The sequence below is a fragment of the Danio rerio genome, chromosome 10 (genome assembly GCF_049306965.1).
Source record: "Danio rerio strain Tuebingen ecotype United States chromosome 10, GRCz12tu, whole genome shotgun sequence".
In the NCBI taxonomy this organism is placed as follows: domain Eukaryota; kingdom Metazoa; phylum Chordata; class Actinopteri; order Cypriniformes; family Danionidae; genus Danio; species Danio rerio.
Window position 1 is genome coordinate 8,266,400 of NC_133185.1, and position 19,845 is coordinate 8,286,244.

The 19,845-nt window shown below is 37.6% G+C and overlaps 1 protein-coding gene across 2 annotated transcripts; it reads right to left on the bottom strand.

Moving 5' to 3' along the window:
- Positions 1–1,440: 1,440 nt before the first annotated feature.
- On the bottom strand, positions 1,441–19,813 carry loxa (lysyl oxidase a). Of its 2 annotated transcripts, XM_005155442.5 has the most exons (8): positions 19,750–19,813; positions 19,000–19,654; positions 17,950–18,058; positions 17,362–17,499; positions 6,681–6,837; positions 2,232–2,327; positions 2,041–2,156; positions 1,441–1,956 (listed from the first exon to the last, which is right to left on the bottom strand). In XM_005155442.5, exons 2-8 carry the CDS (start codon positions 19,601–19,603, stop codon positions 1,950–1,952), a joined length of 1,227 nt encoding a protein of 408 aa, XP_005155499.1. In that variant the 5' UTR covers positions 19,604–19,654; positions 19,750–19,813; the 3' UTR covers positions 1,441–1,949. The 2 variants fall into 2 exon arrangements, with proteins under 2 accessions (XP_005155499.1, NP_996972.1); NM_207089.1 differs by having other exon boundaries at positions 19,000–19,788.
- Between the last annotated feature and the right edge of the window lie 32 nt (positions 19,814–19,845).

The following is a 19,845-nucleotide window of genomic DNA, read 5'->3' on the forward strand; positions in this document are numbered from 1 at the left end:
CTTAAAGGGATAGTTCAGCCAAAAATGAAAATTTACTCTCTACTTACTCTCTGTCAAATGGTTCCAAACATTTATGAGTTTCTTTCTTCTGTTGAACATTAAAGAAGATTGCAATACAGTTCAAACTGTTGTACAACAACCAAACAACAAACATTCAAATATTTCAATAACAAGAAAAACATTCTGTTCCCAAGTCTGTCAGCCATGCCATCCATATGACAGAGATATTTGATAGCTGAAAACCTGTAACCATTAACGTTAGCCCCTTTCACACAGTGATACTGGTAAATATCCAGAAAATTTCTGGAACGACTTTACCGGTATATTCAAAAAAAGCGCTGTTCACACAGGCAAGAACATTACGGAATTTTTCCGGAAAAGAGCATTCACACATCCATTCCAAAATACCGGTAAATTCTGACATCATTAACCAGAAATGACCTCTAAACGGCTGCGCTTGTGTTTGTAAACATTTGACTACATCACAAACTCTGTGGATGGATCAGAATTGTGAACAACTTCGATGAAAACATATTGAGAAACACTTTCGCATGTCGAGATGTTCATGATATGTGTGTGTGCCCATGGGCTGTTTCATGTGCACACGCAAAGCTTTAAGGTAAACAAACAACGGCTTATCATAAGCATCTTATCGATAATTAATTACACGGTTGGAATTAAGATGAACATATAAACGTTATCTGACAAATTTCTAGCAGCTAAATGTGTTTGAAAAAATATTCTAAGGCTTTTATTGTCATAAAGCGCACGGACGTGAATGCATCTGACTGTTCTGATTGGCTAAAGAAGGCATCTCACGTCAGCACGTTCTAGATGAGCACGCGCTCTTTCCGGCAATCTTCCTTCTGCGTTCACACAGCGCAGCATTCCGGCAAATTACGGGTAATGTTACAACTTCTCTTTCCGGAAAATACCCAGAACGAATTTACCGGTATTTTCAAAAAGGGCCCGTTCACACATACAACCTTTCCGGAAAATTGCCGGTAATTTTCCAGAAAGGTCTGTATGTGTGAAAGGGGCTAATTGACTTCCTAAGCAGGAAAACGTAGCAGGAAAAAGTAAATGGTTATAGCTTTCCAACATTCTTTAAAATACCTTCTTTTGATTATAACAGAAGAAAGTCAAACTGGTTTGGGACAGGTAGGGTGAGAAAATGATGGCAGAATGAACATTTTTGGGTGAACTATCCTTTTAAGCAAAATAAGCTTAGCCACATCCCTCCAACCATTAGTTTGCTGCAAGTGAATGATGAGAGAAGGAGCTCAAAAATAAATGCCCTGCCCCCTACTCAATATATTTAAAAATACACTATTGTACTGGAACAAAAGTCTGTAGAAACTTTAAATGATTAGTTAGTGTTACTTAACAGAGTGTGAGAGTGCAGAGTCAGAAAACAAATAAGTCAAAGTCATTAGGTCATAAGGCTGAGTGTGAAGTTATTTATTCAAGTAATTTTCATTTCATATATAAAATGTGTTGCAGTAATATGAGCATCTGTATATAAATATCTACTTAGAATACACAACTAAAGCAACGCTCTAGCACACTAAAGCATGTTTTAAGGAAAAATCCCTATAGTGTGAATCAACATCTGAAGGTTTCATTTTGTTAACATAATTTTTTTTAGTCACAGAGAATGATGCCGAATGATTTGGAATGTGTGGTATCCCTGCAAACTGGCAATAATAACTACATTTTGCTTAGAACTTCCATAGCAAAAACAAAAACATGAATAATGCAATTTACAGACTGTATTTAGGCTTCAGGATTTCATATTGTGTGGTATAGTCAACATTAGAATGCCCTGCTGATCATTGGCTCTCTCAAACAGTCCAGTCATCTGTTCACTTTGTCTCGGTTTTTGCTATTTTTTCATCTTAAATCACCTCTTGTCTGTTGATCTTTCTATTGGATCCTTCACTACATACTTAATATCTGAAATAAAGGAAACACGTTATTACATTTAATTACAGTACACGCAGTCATAGTAGTCAATCAAAATATTTCAAACATACTTACTGCGATATATGGCATCCAGAAACATACGCGTAGTTTCCGGTGTAACGTACATCACATCGCACAACATTGTTACTGTAGTCCGACTCCGGCACCTGGTAACTGGGATTAACACTAACCTAAAACAGACAAGAGGTTTTAACTCAGGAACATATATTGGATATTTCTTAACTTATTTGATTACAGTCACACACTTTGAGGATGTAGTTTCCTGGTTTCACATCAGTAATATCTATCCATTGGCAGTCAATGTCAGCATTGTACGTGTCATAACAACCTGGACTCAAACCCTGGAACAACAAAAACAGAACACTTTCAGCAAAGGTACATGGTAAAGGTGTGTTATTTTATGTACATATATGCACATGTCCTTTGGGGTAAGATTACGCAATCAAACATGCTTCATTAAGGCCACTAATTCCATGCAGTATACTGTAGGCTGTGTACCATAACAAGCAACCCATACATTCTTCACACTGATCCCACAATGCATTGTGAAGCCATCCAAGTGGGTGGACATTGTGAAGAAAGATAAATATATCTGCATATTACACCCAATATTGAGAAGTATCATTAAAATGTAGGGCTCTATTTTATTGATCTAGGCGCAAAGTCTAAAGAGCAGGGCACAAAAGCATTAAGTGCATGGCTGAATTCACTTTTGCTATTAAGGACGAAAACATACGCTTTGCGCTGCGGCACATTGTCTAACAAGGCTTTGCTTTTTCTCTTAATGAGTTATAGGTGTTTCGAGAATAAACCTATCAGAGTCTCATCTGCCATTCCGTTTAGGAGTCAGTTGCATCAAGCCATGTCGCATTTGCCATTTACATGGCGGACTTTGTAAGTGGAAATACTAAGAGCTTCACTAGTGAGAAAACAGTGAAACTTCTGCAGTTGAAGGATAAAGTATGAGCCACCTCTAATCAACCTTTGCTTTCTCTTTCTCTCTTTTGTGGATATGGAAATGGTAATGTACGCACAGACATCAGCCTAAATAATTAATTTCATTTGTTAAGTGCAAAGATTTGTTTCAAAACTGTTTCTAAATTCAATTATAATTTCCTGCAAACGAATAAATGAACAACAATAACGAAGTGTGTTATATTCAAAAACGCATGCTATGCCCATATGGTCCAAAACCTGACAGGTGGACAAATCTAAGGTTGTTTTTAATAAACAAATATAAATATGCATTAAATAAATAATACTAATGATAATAATAACATTATACAAAAGCAAATTGTCATTAATGAACTGAAAAAAAACCTCGAGATGAAGATGTGGTTTTTATATTTACGTCGAAAGTAATACTTTTTATTAATTTTTAATCCTTTAATTCTTTTTCATTTGTAAAAAAAAAAAGTGTATTGCTGTACATTCTATGTGTATTAAGCAATGTGAAAGTGGGGCGCAAAACTAACCAGCTCTACACTGGACTTTAGACCTGCTTTCAGGTCTATTTAAGTTCCTCAAAATAGCAATGCACCAACAATGCACAGTAACACACCTCTTTTCTACACCGGAACACCCATGAGTCCACAAAGTGGTGCAAATGGATTTGATATTTAAACAATGTTGTGGTAAATGGGGAAATTAAGGTTACGCTGGTCTGAAAATAGCAACACGTCCAGGCAAACACATCTTGCGCCTTATTGCGCCAGGTATAGGACCCATAGAGAGAGAGAGAGTTTTCTTCTACTGTTTAAAATGTACTTGTCTTAATACTAGTTTTGGAGTTTAAGTGAAGTTTATTCATAAACAAATTTCAAGAGGATCACGTGCTTATGATTGTTCACAGCTGTTCCAACTTTAGCTAATGACTGATTATCCTATCAGACGATCCTTAACTCACTATAAATAACCAGACTTTTCTTATCTCAATGTCTTCGTCTTGAAGAAACCCCCCCACCCAACCCTACTTTCCCTCCTTTCAAACGGGCGCCACGGTGGCCAGCGATTAGCGCTGTTGCCTCACAGCAGGAATGCCCCTGGTTTAATTCCTTTCCAAACCAGACGGCATTTCTGTGCAGAGTTTGCTCGTTCTCCCCGTGGTCGCGTGGGTTTTCCCCGGGTCCTCCGGTTTCCTCCCACAGTTCAAAAACAAGCACTCTAAACAATTAATCAAAAAACATTAGCTAAACTCTGAGTACACCTTTTCAGCATACATATCCGACACTTAGCTACAACAAGCAAGAAGGGGAGTCATCGAGATCTACCTGAGCTCAAACTCCCCTCTTGCCTTGCAACGGGAGGTAGCCCAGGGCTCGAGGATCTTATGAGCTCAGGGCTCTCTCCCGGGACAGCACGCCAAACTAGCTTTACTATCAATCATCAGCTAAGTGTGAACTCTTGAAAAACAATAACATTAGAAGTCTATTAGCACATGCAATTGCAAAACATGGTGAAGGTATGCGATTTGACCATAATTATATTATAGTAAAAGTGTTTTTAGTTTTTTTTTTATTTGTTATACAAATTCACATATGTATAACCAGCCTGACCTCATAAGGAAGTGTAATTATTTTACGCTTTGTCATTTTAGTGCAATAGTATCTGGATGCAGCTTTTATGATGCAAGCTGAGATTGCATCACTCAGCGCACTCAATGGAGTGAGTGATGTCACTGTGATGGGTAGTGTTAGGGGTGGGGTTAGGTGATTGCAACAAAAAGCATTGGATGCAGCTCAGATTGCACTGCACCAGGTCTGCATCCAGACCCCTCTCGTTTTGTGGCTAATTCATACAAAGTGAAGTTTATTCATAAACTAATTTCGAGAGGAGCACGTGATTATGATTGAACACGGCTGGTTCTGCATTAGCATGCATGATCCACCAATCAGGCCATTCCTAACCCACTATAAAGAGCCAGGGTTTTTTCACTACAGTCATCTTCGATTCGATTTGAAGAATCCCCCCTTCCACCCCTACCTTTTCACCTTTCCCTCCATAGGGCAGCACCGTGGCCCAGTGACTAGCACTGTCGCCTCACAGCAAGAACGTCACCGGTTCTAGTCCTTCAACAGGCCGGTGGTCGTTTTTGTGTGTAGTTTGCATGTTCTACCCGTGCTTGCGTGGGTTTTCCCCGGGTCCTCCGGTTTCCTCCCACATTCCAAAAACATGCACAACAAGTAAATTGATAAATCTAAATTTGCAATTCAGGTAATCTTATATTATCTTATCTTATATTATTATATATAATCTTATATCAGCATATCTTGTAATAGCATTCAATTTTTAGTTATCAGCTCTTATCAAGGGGGAGTTGTCGAAATCTACCTGAGCTCGAGGCTCCCCTCTCTTCCTCCAAATGGGAGGGAGCCCAGGGCTCAAGAACCTTCGAGCTCAGGGCTCTCTCCCGGGACAGCATGCCAAACTTGCTTATAATCAATCATGAGCTAAGTGTGAACTCTTGAAATCAGTTTTTGAAAGGAGGCGTAGCCCCAAATTTCACCCCTAAACCCAACCGTCATTGGGGTATAAGCAAATTCTAATAAATTATAGAAATGGCATTGTAAAAATTCATATTAATTAGCAACTAAATCAAAAAGTTACTGCTGTGAGATAGCATTGGGATAACTACGGTTTTACAAAAAAAAAAAAAAAACTGTGGTTAGTATAGAAAACGCTTACTAATTTGTAGTTACTATAGTTAAACTACATTAAAAGATTTTACCTTTTGTTGGGTTGGAGGGTGTTGCATAATTTTCAAATAGGATGAATCATACACGGGGCAACATGGGGTAGCACTGTCACCTCACAGCAAAAAAGGTGGCTGGTTTGTGCCTCGGCTGGGTCGGTTGGCGTTTCTGTGTATAGTTTGGGTGTTCTCCCCGTATTCGCATGGGTTTCGTTTGAGTGCTCCAGGTTCCCCCACAGTCCAAAGACATGCGCTATTGGTGAATTGAATAAGCTAAACTGGCTGTAGTGTATGTGTGAATGTGAGAGTGTATGGGTGTTTCCCAGTGATGGGTTGTCGCTGCGTAAAACATGCTGGATAAGTTGTCAGTTCATTCCACTGTGGTGTCCCCTGATTATAAAAAGCATTAGGCCGAAGGAAAATGAATAAATGAATGAATGAATCACCAATATGTAGTTTTCAAAGTACAATGGTATCATCATAGTATACCATCAGTGAACCATCATAGGATGAAGCTGTTTTTTTAAGTCACTTATTTCTTGCATTATCTATATATTCATAATATTGACCAGGGGTCTCATTTATAAACATGGGGTATGCACAAAATGGGTGGAAATGTGTGTACGCCACTTCCCATTCAAAAGTGGTGATCTATAAAAAACACACTTGACAGGAGAATGTGCGCAGCTGTAAGTAAACTCTTAGCAAACACATCTGATGTAAATATTGACTTTATATCATCATATGACAAAACAATTATACATAAATGAATGACTATTGATTCTGACATATGTTTACTTTTTGAAATGTTTTTACGCACAGTTGTATAAATGAAACCCCAGTGCAACATGTTGAACTATTTAAAATTTAAAAAAAAAAATGTTTTTTTGGAGAAGTGCCAAGTGCTTTTTCTTTCACAGAAAAGCACTGATTAACACTATTTTTAAAATGTCCATTCATAGAAATATATATATGGATAATTACTTTATTAAATGAGTGTGACCTGAGTGTGGGAGGTGCAGGCGTATCGTCGGTAGTAACCATAGTCACAGGACGTGTCCTCCAGGCAGAAACTGGCCTTGTGTCCCTCTGCTACTCTTCTGTGAGTGGTTGCGTCCAGCAGGTCATAATGACTGAACTCGTCCATGCTGTGGTAGTGCCTGGAGAGAGCGAAACAAATTGCTTCCAGCTTCATATTTGGACTAATTAATCAATTTAATAATGCATGCCATGTGTTTTTAACATTTAATCCCAATTTCAAATTCCATTTTCTCAACCGAGTTTCAAAACTGTTTCATATATATGCTCGTCAGGCAGAAAAATGTTGTGCAGAGTTTTTCCAAATGAGCTTCATTGCCAGTTTGCAGGAATTGCAGGAATTTACACCATGCAAATCTCACCTCGGATAGTTTCAATGCAGCCAGTAAAGTTGTTAAAGGAACAAAACAATGATTTCATGATTTACTCATCCTCATGCCATTTTAAACCTAAACGACTTTCTTTTTTCTGTAGACCATAAAAGGAGAGGACAGATTTTTATTCACTTTTCCCTGCAATTGCAGTGAATCAAGAGATTTGAGCTTCAGAACTGTGGCTAAAGCAGCATGAAACCACCAGCTTTTCTTGGCTATATGATAGCTTTGTGTGAGGAAAAGACTAAAATCAAAATTTCCCCTCCAGTAAGCAGTTCTTTTAAAGTGCCCCATTATGCCTTTAAGGGTTCCAATTTTAATATCTTTAAGGTTTCCTACAATAGGTTTACAAGCATCCAAGGTTGAAAATACTTTTCTCATAAAATAGACTTCATTATACCACATTTCTCAAAGGATTTGTGCGAGGATTCGATCATTCTAAATCCCTCCCTATTGCTCTGATTGGTCAGACAGCTCAGTCTCTTGTGATTGGTCGACTGCTTATAGCATCATATTTGAATTTCGACATTAGAGATTTTCTTAACCCCTTTGGATTTCTCTTCTCTAAATGATACTGTTAAAATTGATTGGTTAAAATTTTGTTTGAATAAACCTTCTCTGGCGACGCAGTGGTGCAGTAATAGTGCTGTCGCCTCACAGCATGAAGGTCGCTGGGTCGCTGGTTCAAGCCTCAGCTGACTCAGTTGGCGTTTCTGTGTGGAGTTTGCATGTTCTCCCTGCATTCGCGTGAGTTTACTCCGGTTTCCCCCACAGTCAAAAGGCATGTTGTACAAGTACATTGGGTAGGCTAAATTGTCTGTAGTGTAAGTGTGTGTTTGGATGTTTCCAAGAGATGGGCTGTGGCTGGAAGGGCATCCACTGCGTAAAAACTTGCTGTTATATAAGAACTAAGAATTTCTAAATAACAGAAAGTATTAGTCATTACCTTAAAAATCTTTTGTTACAAATAAGATAAAAGAAATAGGGCGACACGTTGGCACAGTGGGTAGCACGTTTGCCTCACAGCAAGTAGGTCACTGGTTCGAGCCTCAGCTGGGTCAGCTGGCATTACTGTGTGGAGTTTGTTTGTTCTCCCCATGTTGGCGTGGGTTTCCTTTGGGCGCTCCGGTTTCCCCCACAAGTCCAAAGACGTGGGATAGGTGAATTAGGTAAGCTAAAATGGATCGTAGTGTGTGAATGAGTGTGGATGTTTCCTAGTGATAGGTATCTGGAAGGGCACCCGCTGCGTAAAAACATATGCTGGATAAGTTGGCGGTTCATTTCGCTGTGGCGACCCCAGAATAATAAAGGGACTAAGCTGAAAAGAAAATTAATGAATGAAGATAAAAAATATCTTTTTAACTAATTCATAAATTATGTCTGGTTAAATATTTTCTCAGTAAATTGAAAAATTATATTGATATAAACTGTTTTTTTTTTTTTTCATTCTTTGCATTTGGAAACTGTACCCCACATCGTTTGGTACTGTGGTTATGTTAAAAAGCTTTGGTATGATGCTTTTGTCTTTATAAAAAAAAAGATACTCGTTAATTTTAATTTGCATTTTGAAAACGTGATTTTTTAAATATTTTAATTATGATATGTATTTTTTGTTATAAACCTATTTATTTTGTTAATTAAGTTTCATATTTATAAGTGTGAATTTTACAACAAAAACCCTGTTTTACTTTGTTTTATAATGAACTGAAAATTACTTTTGTACTATATTCAGCATAGTGCTAATAGAAAGGCCATTAAAACTGTCCATTTGTGCTCTAGTTTAAAAAATTTCAATTGTATGTAAAGGTCCAGCTTGCTTGTAATTGTAAGAATTTTATTTAATTATTTATACTCTTGTTTTTTGTGCTTGTTTTATTTACTTATTGTGCTGTTATTATTATTTACCTTCTATCACCCTGGCATTATTTTGTTTGTTGTATTGTCATGTTGTTGTTTAAAGCATAATAATAAAATGAATAAATAAATAAAATAAGAAATTTCTTAACCCTCAGTTTTCTGAACACAACAATGATGCTATTTATTTTACCATATCAGTTTGAGACTTGAAGAAGTGATTATAACAAAGGTTTTTTGAAAAGTCATGCAAGAATAAGTGTTTTGTTTTTAACAATGAATGCTGCTTCTCAATAAGATGTTTATAAACCAATTAAAATATGACAAGACCATGCAAATGTTTAACAAATCTAGCAGAAGTGAAACTGGAATTGCTGATAACTTGTTTCTGCAGTTCAGAATCATATATATATATATATATATATATATATATATATATATATATATATATAGTTTTTTTTCTGAAGGGAAACTAAATGTATCATATTATACACTTTGATCATTTCATTTACAAATAGCAGGGTGCAAATTACAGGCAGGTTTGGCCAGTAAACCAGTAAAAACCACTTGATCCCCCCTGGAGAACATCAAAGCAAGATGTGGGGGGATTGTGACCAAATAGTGGGAAATAATTAGCTCTGATCTGTATTGTAAAAGTCAATCTTGCATTTAATGGTGCAGGAATACAAAATTGCCACCATTTGTTTCATATTAAAGAAAGGTGGTAAAATAGCCATATGTATGTCTCTAGGTCAGAATACATTCATTATTCCTCAAAACACATGCACTCCCCTCTTTGTATGCTTTGACACTTTCATATCAATGCTTCGTTTCTGGAAAAATATCATACAAGTATTAGTGTAAGTGGGCTTGACAAAGGACGCTTTCTTATCAGCACCATATTTCATGGAAAGCAATTCTGAGTGTGCACTAAAACATTCTTAAGCATCACACAGACTAAAGCTGCGTCTCAAACGGCACACTATACACAATGCACTCATGCACTATGTACTTATGCACTTACACACTCAACAGCATAATATGTATGTAGTGTCGACTCAAATGGAGCACTAATGTTTTTTTAATATGCGGAAATTCAAACCATTTCCCTGATGACGCTTGACTGTTGGCAAATAAGTGCAATAAATAACCAAACTATCAAATAACACCTGCCATGAGTTTTACTGCATTCACCATCGCGAGGCGCTATAATCACTCTCATAGGAGAATTTTGTTTTCACCATCCAAAATAAATAAAGTAATCCAACATGTGCGGCCGATAGCTCCACCCCTTCCGCTACATGAGCAAAACTGTGGTCATTGAGTGCGTGAAGTGTCCATCATTACAAACTTAATTTTACCGGCTGAATGAGTGCATCATCCAGGTAATTAAAGTGCACTTATTATTTTTAGAGTTTTAAGTGTGAACGCACTACTTACACTATTTATACTACAAAATGGCGTAGAATAGTGCATAAGTATGTGATTTGGGACGCAGCTTAACATTACTTAATTCACACACTGTAGACCACATAAAAGGAATTATCAGAAAAAATAGCAGAGATCCATTGAGTTTTCCCTTCTCAGTTACTGATCAGAGTCTTTGGGTTCTATTTTAATGATCTAGGTGTAAAGTCTAAAGAGCATGGAGCAAAAGCATTAAAGGCATGTCCGAATCTACTTTTGCTATTTTAAGAATGGAAAAATGCGCTTTGCGCTCCAGCACATAGCCTAACAGGGTTGTGTTAATAAACACAGTTCATAATCAGTTTCATCTACCATTCCCTTTAAGAGTAAGTGGTGTCGCACCACAGCGCATTTGCTATTTACATGACGGACTTTGTAAGTGTAAAAACTGATTGCTTCACTAGCAAGAGAACAGTTAAAAGGTCATCTGCAGCGCAAGAATAAAGAACAAGCCTCTTCCATTCGGCCTTCCTATTTTCTCTTTACTTTACTCTTTACTCCTTTTGTGAATAGGTAAACAGTGTTGTACACACTCCACTTAAGACATCCATCAGCCTACATGTTTCATTTAGTTTAAGTGCAAAGATTTTATTTATTCATTAATTTTCATTTTTTTTATTTGTTAATGTTTTGCGGATGAAAAGTTTGTTATAATGAAAGCGTTACTAAACATGCACCAGGTAAAATATTACTAATACTGTATTAGTAATGCCTTACACTACTGCGTTACAGGAAAAAGTAATACGCTACTGTAATGCATTACTTTTGTAACGCATTACTCCCAACACTGGCCTTAACACACCTCCTTTACTGGCACACCAAAGGGACGCACATGAATTTGATGTTAAAAGTTTAACAACGTGGCACAAAATGTGAAAATTTTATTTGCGCTGGTCTGAAAATAGCAACAAATCATGCCAAACATGTCTTACTCTTTTTTCGCTTCAGGTGCATAATAGCATCGCAATCTCATGGCAATTCGTAACTTTTTAATTTAGTGGCTAATTCGTATCAATTCATACAATCTAATTTGTACAATTTCATACGATTTGCTCATCACCCAATAATGGTTGGGGTTAGGGGTGGGGTTGGGTGCCACACCTTCTTTTTAAAATCATACATTTTCATACGACTGAACTCATACGCATTAGCCACTAAACTGACAAAACGTAAAATCTACTCATGAGATCAGACTGATAATAGGGCCCTTTCAATTGAACTAAAAGAATCTGACTTGTGAACAAAGTTCAGATTTATCAACAAATGTTTTAGACTGTTTCTGTGACCTAGATATTTCAGACAAATAAATTAATCAATGATTTATATACACTCTCGATTTCTACACAAATCAGACATTGCAAACTGTTAACAGACTTTGTATGGGTTTTACATCATTTTTGAAGCTCAAGGCTCCATTCTTTGTAATTTGGAAAAATGTAGCATGTGCTTCCTCCAAATGTCTTCTTTTATATTCCACAGAATAATGTCATACTGTCCCTGAATGAGTAATCAACTACAAAACAGTTATTTCTAGTTAAATGACTCCTTCATACCAAATGGAAAACTGCAGCACTGCCAAAATCTTTTTATATTGTCATATTAGATGATTCAGTTGTCTGAACTTAAGAACATTTTGTGCAATGAAAAAATAAATAAATAACAGACAAGAATACTCAAAAAGCAATACAACACTTCCAATAAATGCAGGTCAGCATACAGACCTTACGCCCCATTTATGTGCAAGACCTAAAGTCATTGTATTCACTGGAGCTCGTCCAAATGTACGCCATAGTTGGTGGTGAGACATGGCTTACTTCAACACAAAACTATGCAGTGAGCCGTTACTGAGTCAACTGAAGTATATGCAGCAGTAGTGGGCCTCTGCAAAGTGTTTTCATTTAGACAAGAATACAGACCTTTTCCCTTCTAAAAACAGCACCAGGATTCAGATATCACTCAGATACAACATTCAAAGCACGATAAACGCACAAGTAAGCCTTGCAGTCTTTCTTTTAGCGAAGGAATTCAGTTCATTGCATCATGTCTGCTGTCTTTAGAATTCTTAAGAGGAACATAAACTCTCAAAAATGTTATCTCATAAGTTTCTGAAAAATTTAAACATGCTGATAATTGACTCACTATCAGGTCATACAGGAGATATAGGTGACCTTTCTCTCAGTAGAACATTCAAGAAGATTTTTAGTTGAAATTGTGATCCTTGGTAATTCATAAACTTAAAAGTCATAAGCTCAAAAAACATATAGAGGCGAAAAAAATAATACCTGATGAAACATTAATGACTTATTAAAGGAAATATTCAGTCTGTTCAAGAAACTGGACCTTCTCAAGATTTAAAATTTAGATTTACACAAAAAAAGTAAGATTACGAAGTTGATAAGGTATTATTGTGTGTCAACAAGTTTGTGCTGTTGTGAAAGCGCACACGATTGTTTATTAAGCTGTGAATTAAAGGTATTATTTCAGTAAATAATGTTTCTTAGACACAATATAGGTATGTTTTTCCCCATTTGGTGTGCAGTATCAAATTATATTAAAACGACAATTTTCCAGCAGTTCATACTTGCAGCCAATATCTCGTTGGGCATGGAGGGCATGCATGAAATGTTCCTGAATGAAAGCTGTCAAGCTGCAGTTTAGGTCGACAAGATAAAAATGAAACACCCAAAATTACATGAAAATCTGAAGGAAACGTGGATAGCGTGGTGACACAATGACATTAATCGATGTGCTGTAACAAATAATGCAGGATCATGAAAGGAACATTCAAAAAGCAACTTACGTAAACACCTTAATCATATTATTGTCTTATTCAGATTAAGGCAAATAATTCAATTACTGATGTCCATGTAAACGTAGTTTCCTTTCGTTAGAACTCAGTGTATCACAAGGAAATACGATACGGGTTTTAAACATCCTCATATCAAACCAAATGCCTTCAGTGGTTCAAAAGAAATATTATCAAGCTGTTAGAATACTTTTGTGTTCTCATAAAGCAAAAATACTGACTTTATTTAACAGTTTCTTCTTCTGAGTGTCAGTATTGGTCATATTATGCAATGTGACAGCATAAGTTCTTTTTGTTTTAGGACTTTCGATTAATTTGCCTATAGGGGTAATCACTAGGAATAACAAACTGCAATAAACAGTCAACCTACTTGTCTATAAACAATAACAAAATAAGAAAAGAATAGTCTGCAACATCAAGCAACATGACAAGCTTTTTTATGGCTGTAAACCAAAGGTAAGCAAAAAGGCCAAAAACCAAATATCATTGAGAGCCAGGGCCGAAAGTTGAAGTTGTAATTTAAAATTTCCTAATTTATTTAATAATGTTTGGAAATCAAAAACATTATTTTAAATTGTATTAATTACTGCAGTATACATTTTAATTACAACTTATTACAATAAAAAACATAAACAATTTATTCACCAAGTGGAGTTCAATGCTGCATACACTAGTCAAGCAGAATCTGCCTTTGCCTTCATTTGCTCACTGATGTCTATGCATTGTCCTCCATTGGGGTGTACGTACATTAAAAAATATTCACAACGTTTCAATTCAGTTAGTCTTTTGTAGCTTAGCAAGAAAACAAACAATCAAACTAAAAGGTTACATTTAATTAGAATTAGTTTCTAAACTATACTCATAATTCTCCCTCTCATCTCAGATGGGATTTGGGGCCAAATTAAAGGTTACAATGGGACAACTTTGTCCCGTGGGCCCTAGTTTGGGCATCTCTGCTATAAACCAATAAAAGTGAATAAGACCACAAGTCTCAAGCCAATAAAGTTCCGGTGGCTGTGCCCTCTCTTGACTCAAAAAAATAAGGTCAGTATAGGGAGCATGTTTATGATCACTGCGAAGTGACATACACTACCCCCTCACCCAACACAATTCGCAAATTCCTCTGTTTAAAACAAAACCGAGTTAATGTGTCAGCAGCCTCACGTGAAACTTTGCCGTGTACTGACACTGAGGAGAAGAATGTGTTGGAAAAAGAAGCTACTTTTGTTTTATGTGCACAAAAATTATTCTCATTGCTTGATAATATTTCTCTCTGGTCAGTTTTGAGGATGTGTTTATGAGATCCCTTGAAAGATTTATGATTTAGGAGATTTGTGGTCTCCATGGCCGCCAGTGGAGGATGAGAGAGCTCTCTGATTTCCCCTAAAATATCTTAAGTTATGTTCTTAAAACAAACTTCCAAACTTTCAGGCCTTTGAAATGACGAGGCTGAGTATTTACAGTTTTTCTCAGTGGCTTTGGTGGATTTCTCACAAAACTATTTACATTTGCACAACAGTTAATGCTTTGTTCAAAAGAAATTAGTACAAACTGCAAAACCTAGTTGATAACCTGTTAAAGTGTGTCACTTTCTTAAAATGGATCGCTCATTCCTCAAAAACAAGTATTGATGTCAATGAAAATGTCAGTGTCATCAAGATGAAAAGTCCTGACACCATTGTTTATGAACAAGCTAGTCAAATGGCTTTGTCGTGTTTTCATTATGACAGTTTACTTTCTACATTTTTTTAATGCAAAAAAAGTGTGATTTTGGTGACACTTGCTGAAAATGCAAGTTTATACTATTTGCACAGCCATTTGAAAACTACAGTAAAGTTAGACATCACTGCATTTAGTGAGGTATCTGAGTACAAGACACTGAATATGTATGTTTCACATTTTTACTGCAGATGCTCTTTGCAATTCTAATTTATTTACAGCATTGTGCAAAATAATAAATACACCCATATTTACAACAAACATAACCTTCCTTTGGGTAGAGCTGTGCACAACTGTAAACAATATTGCAATATTTATCAGAACTGAACCTACAACACACACAGGTCTGTAAATCATCCATGAAATTGTTCAATTTAGAAGGAATTTTCAGGAAAATTTTTAAACATTTTTATAATATTTACATTTGACAGATTTTGACACATACAGTAGTTCAACATTTTTGTATGTAATGACTCAAGTAGTGAAATAAGGACCATTCGTTTTATTTACCATGACTATTCAGCATTCACACGTTTAGTTCATTTTGACTGACATGACAAGCAAATGATTATGTTATAAACAGCAGAGAGCTGTATGAACGCATGTCCAAAAGCATTTGCAATTTGCTGGAAGTAATGAGAAACTGCTACTATGATGTACACAAATGACTAATTGTTTTGAGAAATGCATGCACTGTTGTGCAAATGTAAATAATGTAGTGTTGTGACAAATGCACCAAATCGACTGAGAAAAACTGTAATAACTGAATTGTTGTTTTGGGGAAACACGGTGGCACAGTGGTTAGCACTTTCGCCTCACAGCAAGAAGGTTGCTGGTTCGAGTCCCTGCTGAGTCAGTTGGCCTGTCATTGTGGAGTTTGCATGTTCTCACTGTGTTCACATGGGTTTTCTCTGGGTGCTCCGGTTTAACCCACAGTCCAAAGACATGCGGTACACGTGAAATTGAATAAGCTAAGTGAAGTTTATTCATAAACTAATATCGAGAGGAGCACGTGATTATGATTGAACACGGCTGGTTCTGCATTAGCATGCATGATCCACCAATCAGGTCATTCCTAACCCACTATAAAGAGCCAGGGTTTTTTCACTACAGTCATCTTCGATTTGAAGAATCCCCCCTTCCACCCCTACCTTTTCACCTTTCCCTCCATAGGGCAGCACGGTGGCCCAGTGACTAGCACTGTCGCCTCACAGCAAGAACGTCACCGGTTCTAGTCCTTCAACAGGCCGGTGGTCGTTTCTGTGTGTAGTTTGCATGTTCTACCCGTGCTTGCGTGGGTTTTCCCCGGGTCCTCCGGTTTCCTCCCACATTCCAAAAACATGCACAACAAGTAAATTGATAAATCTAAATTTGCAATATAGGTAATCTTATATTATCTTATCTTATATTATATTATTATATATAATCTTATATCAGCATATCTTTTAATAGCATTCAATTTTTAGTCATCAGCTCTTATCAAGGGGGAGTTGTCGAGATCTACCTGAGCTCGAGGCTCCCCTCTCTTCCTCCAAACGGGAGGGAGCCCAGGGCTCAAGAACCTTCGAGCTCAGGGCTCTCTCCCGGGACAGCATGCCAAACTTGCTTATAATCAATCATCAGCTAAGTGTGAACTCTTGAAATTAGCCGTAGTGTATGCAAGTGTGTGCAAGAATGTGTTGGTGTTTCCCAGTGTTGCGTTGCAGCTGGATGGGTTTCCACTGTGTAAAACATATGATGAATAAGTTGGCGGTTCAATCCACTGAAGTGACCCCTGATCAGGCACGTGCACACATAGGGCTCAACCTGTGCAGTGCACATGCCCTTTTTAGTCTTGGATAGAAAGTGCCCTTCCAAAATGATCAAAAGTGCCCCCGCGACACACCCCCTCCCGCCCTTCGTTAGGCAAGCGACAACACCGCTCTCGAGTACGCGCGCGACAACACTGCTCTCGAGTACGCGCGCGACGACACCGCTGATCAGAACATGCGTGCCAACGCCAACCCCAGCCAACCCCAACCCCCCCCCCCCCCCCCCCCTTTGAACAGTCTCTGCACGGGCCTGCCCCTGATGAATAAAGGAACTAGGAATGGATGAATGAATGAAATTGGCCATTATGTTTTTGTCTGAATAAGTGTGTATGGATGTTTCCAAGTCTGAGTTGCAGCTGAAAGCTGAACTAACCTTTTAAACTGATGTTAATCATGAAGCTGATGAACAAATTGGTCAAATAATTCAAACCATAACAACATAATCACACAAGTTTTACATCATCTCACATAGTCAATTATTTGCAGAAATGTTCAAGCCCCTATATAAAAACTGTTTGTGTGTTTTGTATTATAAGTGTCAATCAGAAAACTTGATCCAGATCAAGTTTTGTCAAATCTCAGTGTCAATGAGAATATGTGTCAGAATAGACTTACTGATGGCAGCTGTGCCATTCCCAGGTGTAGCGAGGCCTACTGGGAAGAAAGTCTGAGGTCCCTTGGTTCTTGACTCGCTGTGGAAACCTCAGCAACATACGCATGTCGTAGTCTCTCACGCTGGACCTGTATGCAGAGCTGCGCAACAAAAACAGTCCAACGGTTACAAAATATCAGACATTCCTTGAGTTTCTCATTTTGTCATAACAACTTTCAGAAAGTGTATCTTGGCCCGGTGGCCACATTCAGGCGCACATGGAACAAGTACAGATGCACGTTTCCAAAGCACTCCATTTACTGGACTAGACATTTCTTCTGCGCCCCAGTAATGTGTTTCGCAGTCATGCATGTGATCATTTTTCCATGTAAACAGCTTTATGCGAAACCTATTTGTAGAGTTTCTCACTTCCAATCGTGACTGGACTTTAGTTTAATTCTTTTCCCTGTCTCAGAGCTGGTTTGAGTTATGGGGTGTTCCTACCGCATGGGTTTTAAATTGGTCGCATGACTCATCCGTTACTCTTGGAGGAATACTTTCTTTCTCTAGTTGCAACCACGCATCAGAAATCTTGATTACATTCCTTCTACCTTGCCAAGCAGTTTTCCTCAGCGGCACATCTGAGGTTGTACATCGGGACTCGCTGCACGTAGGTGGATGCTTGGATGTAGTATGGGTCTCCCACAAGATCAGGCAAACCTACGAAACACTGCAATGGTTTATTAAAAGATAAAAGAATATGCACAGATCTTTATGAAATGTCTAAAGCCCATATGACACAGACCACCCTGACCAGCAAACCAACTTAACCTGCTTTTTCTTCTGTGGAACAATGTCATTATTTCAAGCTAACACTTTCAATTAAATTAAAAAACACGCAATTATGCAGATGAAATTCAAGAGTTAGATCAAATGGCGTCATGCACTTTTTTTTAGAGCAACACCAGTAATTTTGCTGCCTCACTTGGTATCAAAACACATTTTAGTTTTTAATGTAAAGTGGTAGTTTTCAATTAGCCAATCATTATGAATGTTGTAGCTTGATTTGACAGAAATTGGACAATAAAATTGTTGATTTAGCAAAATGTTTTTGAACCACAATAATTTTGTCTGAACTTTCAAATTTTTAAAATATTTTTGTTACCTGGAAAGGTGCAATTTTTTTCTCTTTTAATCAAACATTCTTAATCCACAATAATTATGCAAATTAAGTTAAACAGTTATAATCAATTTATCAATTAAATTGAAGTTTTAGACATTATAACTAAGTAGGCCTATTTTTAGATAGACAGACACACTCAAAAATTACTTTTACAGCATGTTCAAACTACTCAGTCTTATGGTTGGGGGGGATAGATAGATAGATAGATAGATAGATAGATAGATAGATAGATAGATAGATAGATAGATAGATAGATAGATAGATAGATAGATAGATAGATAGATAGATAGATAGATAGATAGATAGATAGATAGATAGATAGATAGATAGATAGATAGATAGATAGATAGATAGATAGATAGTTAGATAGATAGATAGATAGATAGATAGATAGATAGATAGATAGATAGATAGATAGATAGATAGATAGATAGATAGATAGATAGATAGATAGATAGATAGATAGATAGATTTTTACCATTTTGGAAGTATCCAGTGCCATATCCCGGGCGTTGTGCGGGACGAGGTCTCTCATACGTGTCGTAATAATTATAATATGGGTTGTCCGGGTCAGTAGACTTGTAGGGGTTGTAAGGATCATCACCAACCATCACTTCATCATCGCCCGCGGGTCTGTCGGTGCCGTTGATTGACCGCAGCGGGTCTGTGTGGTTTCTGCGCCCGTGAACTCCTCTGGTGCGCGCTCCGTCACCTGACAGCCAGCGCGACGCGCCTCCGCGCGCACCGGTACCTGACGGCACGCGCACAGACCCGCGGCTCTGGGAGGCTCGTGAAGGCGCTGAGCTGTCGGTTCTCGTTGCTGCATCATCATTGCGGACGATGGCTACCGGTCTGGCTTGCGCCTGCTCTTTGTTTCCGTCTCGTTTTAACGGCGGCTGATATTCCGAACCTTGACTTAATATACTAAAGAGTTTGCCATTGTGCTGCCATTGTATGGTTTGTCTGAGAGCTGCTGCTCCAGTGTTGCCCTGGCGCTGAGTTTGACCAGTTTGTGCTATGCAACTTAATAAACACACGTGCGCAAATGCGTAAATGAAGGTGTCAATTAAACTCATACTCATTTTAAGCTAAATTGGCTTGTCCAGTTCTTCTACTTGCCGACGTTCCAGTTACTGAATTGGGGGAACAAAAAAAAACTGGGCTAAGTTGCGCTCTTTCATAAAGCTTGTTTAAAATAAACAATTAATTTAAATAAAGTGAGACTTACATAACGGAAAGGTGAGATCTCAGTGCGACCTCCTATTGCTCTGCACTTGGACTAACTGATGCACAAGGGGAAGAGGGAGGAGGAGCTGATTTTTAA